Source organism: Macaca fascicularis, chromosome 16, assembly GCF_037993035.2.
Source record: "Macaca fascicularis isolate 582-1 chromosome 16, T2T-MFA8v1.1".
In the NCBI taxonomy this organism is placed as follows: domain Eukaryota; kingdom Metazoa; phylum Chordata; class Mammalia; order Primates; family Cercopithecidae; genus Macaca; species Macaca fascicularis.
This window is the reverse complement of record NC_088390.1, coordinates 4,515,286-4,525,000: the sequence shown is the minus strand read 5'-3', so window position 1 is coordinate 4,525,000 and position 9,715 is coordinate 4,515,286. Positions and strand designations below refer to the sequence as shown.

Here is a 9,715-nt window from a genome sequence, read left to right as displayed (position 1 = left end):
GGAGGCTGAGATGGGCGGATCACCTGAGGTCAGGAATTCGAGACCAGCCTGGCCAACATGGTGGTACATGCCTGTAATCCCAGCTACTCGGGAGGCTGAGGCAGGAGAATTGCTTGAACCTGGGAGGTGGAGGTTGCAGTGAGCCGAGATCGTGCCATTGCACTCTAGCCTGGGCAACAAGAGCGAAACTCCGTCTCAAAAAGAAAAAAAAAGAAAAATGTTGGCTTCATTTTTTTCACTGAAACAAATGTGTTGACATGCATCCCTGAGACCATTATCTCACTTTGAATTCTAATTCGTAGATAAATAGTAGACATTGCACACAAGGACAGCTAGATAAGGCTTGGGCTCCTTGCCTGGGCTTGTGGCCTGGGGCAAATCTGCCCAGCACATTTCTCCTGATGCTCTCTGCTTTGCTCCCAAGGTCCCCCCAGCAGAAGCCGAACATCCACGCGGGGGCCTCTGTTTGATGCCCCGGAGGTTTTTACACCCAGGAACAGCACATCCAGGATGCGGAGAGGGGTCATTCTCTGCTTACTGCCGTAGCCAGGGAATTGTACAACGGAAGGAGAGGAAGGAGAACCACAGGCCGACCACAGGCTCCCCGGCAGGCAGGTCATTTTAGGAAAAAAACATACAGGCTTGAGGATCTAGAAATAAATCAGTCTCTTAAAACTCTCCGTGTTCATGTAGCCCCTGGAAAGTTACTGTGTATCCCCAGAGATCCCTGTACCCCAGTTTGAGAGTCATGTTCTAAAGCCCTGAGATGATGGACTGGGAGAAGGACCCTCAGTGCCTACTGATTACAGGCTGGGTGTGTGAACAGGTGTATCACGTGTTGTGACCACATGTGTGCCCGTGTGGGAGTGCGGATATGCACATGTGTGAATGTGTGTCACCATCCAGGCACCCACAAGGGAAAAGCTAACGCCTCATGACCCCGACCGCTCTGATGTGATGGGACGTGTGGCTGCTCCCTGCTGCTGGGGTGTTAGGCTCTCTGTGGGCCCAGAGTCCATCTGAGCCCACGCGGGGGGATGTGTCTGTGTCTGTCTGTTTGACTTCGTGTGTCCCAGTAGTCAGATTTTTCAGGTCTGTGAGAGGAAAGCACACATGAGGATTTCTCAAACCCCAGCAAGCCTCTGGTGCACAGCTGAGCCTCAGCAATACGAAGGGAAGGAATGACTAGCTCCACAGCCAGGAGCTGAGGCTCGGAGGCCTCTCCCAGCCCCACCTCCCTCTGCTCTCCTGCAGCACCCTACACTCAAACTACCACGGCTGTTCCAGCCTGGGCTCTCTCCCGCTTCTGCCTAGACTGTCCCTCAGGCCCACGCCGCACCCACCCTCTGTGCCAGAGGACCCAGTGGGACTGGAGCTGGGCATAGAACATGACCCACAGAAAGAGCCCACCCCAGCAGGAACCCAGGACCCCAGCTCCAGAGCCAGGGCTCCTCCTTACCGGTCTGAAGCAAACCAGCATGGCTGTCACTGATCTGAAAAACCTCCTGTACGTCCAGCAGCACTCCTGTGGACAGAGGGACGGTGCTCAGGAAATGGGAAGTCACACTCCTGGCCTCTGAAGGCAGCTGCTCCAGGTTTGACACAGGGCCACAGCACAGCGGAAGGCATGGCACCGAAGCCCACTGTTCTCTCCCCCTGTCTCCCACACGTGCACAACCACACACACAACAGCAGACACACAGAGAAACGTGTGCATTTCAAACACTCAAACAAGCATCCCTTGGCCGGGCACGGTGGCTCACGCTTGTAATCCCAGCACTTTGGAAGGCCAAGGCGGGCAGATCACCTGAGGTCAGGAGTTCGAGACCAGCCATGGTCAATATGGTGAGATCCCGTCTCTACTAAAAATACAAAAAATTAGACAGACGTGGTGGCCAGTGCCTGTAATCCCAGCTACTTGGGAGGCTGAGGCAGGAGCATCGCTTGAACCTGGGAGGCGGAGGTTGCCGTGAGCTGCGATTGCGCCATTGCACTCCAGCCTGGGCAACAAGAGCGAAGCGCCATCTCAAAAAAAAAAAAAAAAAAAGAAAGAAAGAAAGAAACAAGCATCCCAAAGGCACAGACATTCACATACACACGTTGACACACAAGCACACAGCCACACAGCTCCTTCCCTCCTCTTCATGTGGGAACACAGATATAAATAGATACAAACAGGCATTTCCAGAGCAACACACCTGCAGAGGCACAAATATACACACACACAGGAACTCACACTCACAGACATGTACACCCAGCCTCATACACACAGACACACAGACACATGTGCAGTGAGATGTACCCATAAAGACACACCCAGAGACCCACCTGCGTATGCACAGGCTCAGGGCTGCCATCCGCACTGCGGTCAGAGGGGCACGGCTCCCTGTTGCTGCACAGTGCACAGCCCTTTACTTAGGCCGCTGCGTAAACAGAAGTCCCTAGAGCTGTGCAACACAGCGGCCTGGCTCGTGCAAACACCGCATATGCATTGATGAACATGTACATACAAAGACGAACGTGTCCCGGCTTGCACGCATGTGCGCACACAAGCAGGTTCTTCCAGAGGCACCGCAGTGGGTGCCCAGCCTAATGCAGAGAGAGAATGTGGGTCTCCCAGACACCAGGGTCTGTTTCCTGATAGCCTCTTGGTGGTGTCTCAGAAAGGGTCCGGGTCTGCAGCACCTGCTCACGTGAGCCATGCGGCTCTGGCCCTGTCGTTATTATGAAGAGCAACAATCATCACTTTCATGAATCAGGAGGTGACTGAGAGCCAGGCCCTGAGCTGTACACTCACAGCTGTCATCCTAAAAGGAGGGGACTCTCATTGCCCCCATTCTACAGATGAGGAAACAGAGGCTCTAGCAGCCCAAGGTTGCCCGTCTGAAGCTGGGGGAGCTGGGGCTCAAATCTCAGCCTGAGGCAGCCTGTCCACACACCCAGAACCACAGAAGGGGAGCAGAAGCCCCCAAGGGGGTCCCCACAGAAACACCCACGCCAAGAAAGTCCTGCGTGTGCACCTCCAAGACCTGCCCCAGGCACATAAAGATCAAAGACTCAGAGGAGCAAAGCGAGAAATCTTTGTTTAGGGTGGGGCACGGTGGCTCACGCCTGTAATCCCAGCACGTTGAGAGGCTGAGGCATAAGATCACAAGGTCAGGAGATCGAGACCATCATGGCTAACATGGTGAAACCCCGTCTCTACTAAAAACACTCTACTAAATACTCTACTAAAATACTCTAAAAATACTCTACTAAAAATATTTTGGAGACTCTGTCTCCAAAAATAAAAAAAAGAAATAAATCTTTGTTTAGACATTTAATTTGTCCCCAGTTGCCACCGCAACCTAGCATACAAACCGGTATGTCCTTTTCCCCCTTTAATATTTCATTTGTTGTTGTTTGGGTTTTTTTGTTTTTTGTTTGTTTGTTTGTTTTGAGACGGAGTCTCACTCTTTCATCCAGGCTGAAGTGCAGTGATGCAATCTCGGCTCACTGCAACCTCCACCTCCTGGGTTCAGGCGATTCTCCTGCCTCAGTCTCCCAAGTAGCTGGGATTACAGCCATCTGCCACCACGCCCGGCTAATTTTTGTATTTTTAGTAGAGACGGGGTTTCACCATGTTGGCCAGGCTGGTCTTGAACTCCCAACCTCTGGTGATACACCCGCCTTGGCCTCCCAGAGTGCTGGGATTACAGACGTGAGCCACCGCGCCCGGCCTGTTGTTTTTTTGAGATGGAGTCTCGCTGTGTCTCCCAGGCTGGAGTACGACGGCGCAATCTCGGCTAATTCCAACCTCTGCCTCCTGAGTTCAAGTGATTCTCCTGCCTTAGCCTCCAAGTAGCTGGGATTACAGGCATACACCACCATGCCCAGCTAATTTTTATATTTTTAGTAGAGACAGGGTTTCACCATGTTGGCCAGGCTGGTCTCGAACTCCTGACCTCAGGTGATCCACCTGCCTTGGCCTCTCAAAGTCCCCTTTCTATTATTTTAAATACACAAAGAAGACAGTCTTTGGAAAGAAAAAAAGTAGACAACACAGGTAAGCAAAATAAATAGCTAAAGAAAAATGCTCTAAATCGTACCCATCTTCCATTTTCAGGAATGAGGACTCATCCCCTTGTTTTATCTCCTCCTGGGCTCCTCCCAGCCCCATGGTGCTCTAGGGGTGACCCAGGGCCAAGTGTGCACCCAGCCTTGCTTTTACCTGTAACCTACCCCCCTGGCCCCATAAGAGCTGTTTCCTGCAAGAACATTTTAGCTGTTTACCCCCACCCGTTCCCAGACGCTCAGCATGGTTTCACTTCTCCAGGTCTCTGTCCCCACAGTAGTCAGAGCCCCCTTTTTTGCACATACAGAGGAAGTGCTAATGGGGAAGGGACCTGGGCAGGCAAGATTCAGGGTCTTAGGGCCCAGCCAGGGGCCCCCAGGGCTAGCGGCAGAGATAGCGGGTCCCCAGGCTCCTGGCTTCTGGGAGCTCCGCACTGGTGATTCCTGGCTCTCATCTGCCTCTTGCTCCTTCCCGCCTTTGCGTGCCCTCGGCCCACACGCCAACTCAGGCCTCCTCAGCTTTGGCCTGATCCACTACGGCAGCCTCTGAACTGACTCCCCGGATCATTTTGCCTCCATCAAGGCCTCAAATCCAATTATATGGCTCCCCATTGCCCAAGGCAGAAAGTCCAAGCTCCCAGTCTGGCACCCAAGAAGCTCTGATCTCACCCCATACGCCCCTTCGGGGTTTTTTGTTTGTTTAGTGTATTTTGTTTTGCTTTTTGTCTTTAGGGGTTTAAGATAAGATCTTGCTCTGTCACTCAGGCTACAGTGCAGTGGGTACGATCTCTGCTCACTGCAGCCTCAAGCAATCCTCCTGCTGAATTCAGCCTCAAGCAATCCTCCTGCTTCAGCCTCAAGCAGTCCTCCTGCTGAATTCAGCCTCAAGCAATCCTCCTGCTTCAGCCTCAAGCAGTCCTCCTGCTGAATTCAGCCTCAAGCAATCCTCCTGCTGAATTCAGCCTCAAGCAATCCTCCTGCTTCAGCCTCAAGCAATCCTCCTGCTGAATTCAGCCTCAAGCAATCCTCCTGCTTCAGCCTCAAGCAATCCTCCCGTGTCAGCCTCCCAAGAGGCTGGAGACATCACTGTCTTCAGCTGTCACTGTCCCTGGCTAACTTTTTAAATTTTTTGTAGAGACAAGGTTTTTCTATGTTGCCCAGGTTGGTCTCGAACTCCTGACCTCAAATGAGGAGGAGAAGCTTCTGACCTCTGAGCTCCTCAAAGACAATGCCCAGGTCTGGGGATGGCTCTGCAGCCCCTAGAGTTTCCTGATTCCACAGCCACTCTCTGGCATGCTGAGCTGGTAACTGACAGATCAGTGCCCAGGTCTCAGAGATGCCTAGCAGCTGCAGGCACCCTCCTGAGCTCCCAGCCCCGCCTGTGCCTCCCCCTTGTCTGGCCGCACCTCTCTGCCTCGCAGGACTGCCATCAACCAGCCTCTATCTCTGCCCCATGAGATGGTCATTCCTGAGTTCAGGAACTACAAGTCCGTTTTCCTCCCTGGGTCCCCAGGAGCCACCAGGGGTCCTGCCCACAGTTAGTGCTCCGTCAGTCTTGAATGAATGAGTGAGTGAAGGAATGAATGGATGAATGAATGACAAGAAGAGCAAGTGGAGCCTCAATCAGTTGTTGTTATTGTTGTTGTTTGAGATGGAGTCTCGCTCTGTCGCCCAGGCTGGAGTACAATGACGCGATCTCAGCTCACTGCAACCTCCACCTCCCTCGTTCAAGCGACTCTCCTGCCTCAGCCTCCCAAGTAGCTGTGATTACAGGCACCCGCCACCACACCTGGCTAATTTTTGTGTTTTTAGCAGAGACAAGGTTTCACCATGTCGGCCAGGCTGGTCTCGAACTCCTAACCTCAGGTGATCCACCCACCTCAGCCTCCCAAAGTGCTGGGATTACAGGTGTGAGCCACCGTGCCCAGCCCCTGATCAGTCTTGAATGAATGAATGAGTGAGTGAGTGAGTGAGTGAGGAGTGAATGAGCGACAGAAGACAGACGCAGGCTGAGCCCTGAGGCCTGCAAGAAGGAAGGCAGAATGTGCAAGGTTTGCGAGCAGCCTGTTGTCCTAGAAACGCAGCCAGCAGGAGTTATTCTTGTCTGGGCCAGGCTACCCTGTCCTCCACCCAGAACCTCGCAGTCTCTGCCTGGAAGTCCTCCCTGCTATCCTCACCAACCCACCCCTCATTATGCCTCTGGCTCCACCCCCACTGTGCCCTCTCTTAATTTTCAAATATCTATATATATATATATATATTTTGAGACAGAGTCTTGCTCTGTCGCCCAGACTGGTGTGCAACGGTGGAATCTTGGCTCACTGCAACATCCACCTCCCGGGTTCAATCAATTCTCTACCTCAGCCTCCACAGTAGCTGAGATTACAGGCGCCCACTACCACGCTCGGCTAATTTTTATAGTTTTAGTAGAGACGGGGATTCAACATGTTGCCCAGGCTGGTCACGAACTCCTCACCTCAAGTGATCTGCCCGCTTTGGCCACCCACAGTGCTGGGATTACAGGCGTGAGCCACTGTACCCAGCCCTAAAATAGTTTTAATTTTTTAAATAGAGGCAGAGTCTTGGCCGGGTGCGGTGGCTCACGCCTGTAATCCCTGCACTTTGGGGGGCTGAGACGGGCGGATCACCTGAGGTCTGGACTTTGAGACAGCCTGGCATACATGTCAAAACCCCATCTCTACTAAAAATACAAAAACTAGCCTGGCATGGTGGTGTGCACCTGTAGTCCCAGCTACTCGGGAGGCTGAAATAGGAATCTCTTGAACCCGGGAGGCAGAGGTTGCAGTGAGCCAAGATCATGCCACCGCACTCCAGCCTGGGCGACAGAGCGAGACTCCATCTCGAGAAAAAAAAAAAAGGCCGGGTGCAGTGGCTCACGCCTGTAATCCCAGCACTTTGGGAGGCCGAGGCAGGCGGATCACCTGATGTCAGGAGTTCAAGACCAGCCTAACTAACATGGTAAAACCCTGTCTCTACTCCTCTATTCAAAATACAAAAATTAACCAGACATGGTAGTGCATGCCTGTAGTCTCAGCGACTCAGGAGGCTGAGGCAGGAGAATCATTGAACCCGGGAGGCAGAGGTTGCAGTGAGCTGAGATTGCGCCACTGCACTCCAGCCTGGGCGACAGAGCGAGACTCTGAAAAAAAAAAAAAAAACAGAGACAGAGCCTCACTATGTTGTCCAGGTTGGTCTCAAACTCCTGGGCTCAAGCAATCTTCCTGCCTCAGCCTCCCAAAGTGCTGGAATTACAAGTGGGAGCCACCATGCCCAGCCTGTGCCCCATCTTTAACTGAGGCTGGATTAGGAATGTCAGTTGGTCCTCCCCGATTCGGGCAGACCTGAAAACCACCTCTAGAGGGGAGAACACCAGAGACAGGGCCGGGAACAGAAAGATGGATGATGGCTGGAAGACCACCATGGATCTGCAGCCCCTGGCTGGCGGGCAGAACAGCAGGTGCTGCCCAGGGTGGCCGTCCCCTCCTCACCTGCGATGATGAACCAGTTCATGTAGTTCAGAAGGTTGATGTAGCAGAGCACGGCAGCAGCCACGTAGGCCCTCCACCGGGGCAGGCTCCAGGGGGCGGGCGTGATGGGAGGGGGACACTGCCTGCCTGGCCCTGGGGACTGGCCCTTTGCCCCTCCTGGCCCAGGCTCAGGGCACTCTGCTGACATGCCCCCAGCCATGCCAGCCTGCAGCTCCTGGCCTGAGACCGGCACCAGGACGAAGCAACAGCAGCTCAGCACCAAGTCACTTCCTGTGGGTTCTCAGGCTCCAAACCTCAAAGCAGCTGCCTTAACTGTTGGGCATCTTATCGCAGGTTCCCCCTGAGCCCACGGCAGTCTCACCAGTGCGATTTCCCCATCATCAGCCTCCAAGACCTGCTGCGGAGGAGAAGGGCTCCTGGCACCCCTACCCTGGGGGACTGGACAACTGTGTGGTCCCCTCGATCCAGCCTGCAGCTTCAGTGGCTGCAGTGAGGAAGCAAAGCTTCCAGGGCAGGAAATGAGACGAACCTCCCAGAGGGCTGCTCGCTGTGAGATGGTCTGGCTGCCCATACGGGACTGTGAACCAATGCCTTGAAGCCCGGGCAAAGGAGGAAGGCTAGGCATTGGCCGAGACAGCAGCATTGCACTTGACTGCCAGGCAAGGCGAGCACCTACCCAGGATCCAAGGTCCTTCCCGGAGAAACAAACGTAACAGAGGAGGCTGCCTACAAGAAGACAGTCTATGAGCAGAACTCATCAGTTGGGGCTGGGAAGTCCTCAGTGAGGGGCAGGGCGTCGGCATGGTCACAAAGCGTATCTTGATAGATTGCTTATTAGTAACAAGAGGAAAAAGAGTAACTATACAGTAGAGGAATCAGACATCTTGACTGAGGGGTTATAATAAATCACCTGTGAGAGGCAGGAGGGTGTCGTGAGCCTCCAGATGTGAAGGTCTTCGCACGCCACGGCATCATCTATGCAGCATTCCAGCCAGGAAGGCACAACCAGAATCTCATCATGAGAAGACATCAGCCGGGCCCGGTGGCTCACGCCTGTAATCCTAACACTGGGAGGCCAAGGCAGGAGGATCATCCAAGCCCAGAAGTTTGTGACCAGCCTGGGCAACATGGCGAAACCCCATTGCTACAAAAATACCCAAAAATAAATAAATAATTTTTTAAAAAAAGCTGGGTGTGGTGGCGTGCATCTATGGTCCCAGTTACTTGGGAGGCTGTGGCAGGAATGATCACCTTAGCCTGGGAAGTCGAGGCTGCAGTGACCCATGTTCACGCCACTGTACTCCAGGCTGGGTGACAAAGCAAGACCCCATCTCAAAAACAAATTTTTTTTAAAATTTTTAAAATGAAAAAACATCAGACGAGCCCAAATTGAGAAACACTATTTATTTAAAGGGACTGTATATTCGAAAACGTCAGAGTCACGAAAGACTAAGAAAGACTGAGGGAGCCGGGCGCGGTGGCTCATGCCTGTTATCCCAGCACTTTGGGAAGCCAAGGCGGTTGGATCACCTGAGGTCGGGAGTTCGAGACCAGCCTGACCAACGTGGAGAAACCCCGTCTCTATTAAAAATACAAAATTAACTGTGCATGGTGTTGCCTGCCTGTAATTCCAGCTACTCGGGAGGCTGAGGCAGGAGAATCACTCGAATCCAGTCGGCGGAAGTTGCGGTGAGCCAAGATTATGCCATTACACTCCAGCCTGGTCAATAAGAGCAAAACTCTGTCCAAAAAAAAGAGGAAAGAAGAAAGAAAGAAAGAAAAAGAAAGAAGGAAGGAAGGAAGGAAGGAAGGAAAGAAGAAAGGAAGGAAAGAAGGAAGGAAGGAAGGAAAGAAGGAAGCACTGTTTTGGATTGAAGGAGACAAAAGAGACAAGACAATAAGACAATTAAGGGTAGCACAGGATCCCAGCCTCGCTCCTGTACTGGATCAATTGATAAAATTGGATCAGGAAAACATAGCATATCAGCGTCTGTGAACTACGGTTATGTAAGTAAATAAGTAAATATCCTTATCTGAAGTATCTAGGGGCACAGGGGCATGATGTATGCCCCTCATTCTCAAACGGTTCAGGAAAAAATATTAGACACGTATAGTAAGAAAGCAAATGGGGCAAATATTAATAATAGATGAAT

General features: G+C 52.5%; 1 protein-coding gene across 8 annotated transcripts in view; it reads right to left on the bottom strand.

Annotated features, from left to right (window-relative positions):
* Positions 1–8,061, bottom strand: part of SPNS3 (SPNS lysolipid transporter 3, sphingosine-1-phosphate (putative)) — a 57,598-nt gene extending 49,537 nt beyond the window's left edge. For 7 of the 8 annotated variants that reach the window (XM_045375595.2, XM_045375596.2, XM_045375598.2 and 4 more), the window contains exons 1-2: positions 7,563–8,061; positions 1,460–1,525 (exon numbers count right to left, since the gene is read on the bottom strand). In XM_045375595.2, coding sequence (XP_045231530.2) covers positions 1,460–1,525; positions 7,563–7,761 — 265 coding nt within the window. In that variant the 5' untranslated portion in view covers positions 7,762–8,061. Of the gene's footprint in view, positions 1–1,459; positions 1,526–2,328; positions 2,434–7,562 lie in introns of those variants that run through there. The other variant, XM_045375601.2, reaches the window with a different exon arrangement.
* Positions 8,062–9,715: the final 1,654 nt, after the last annotated feature.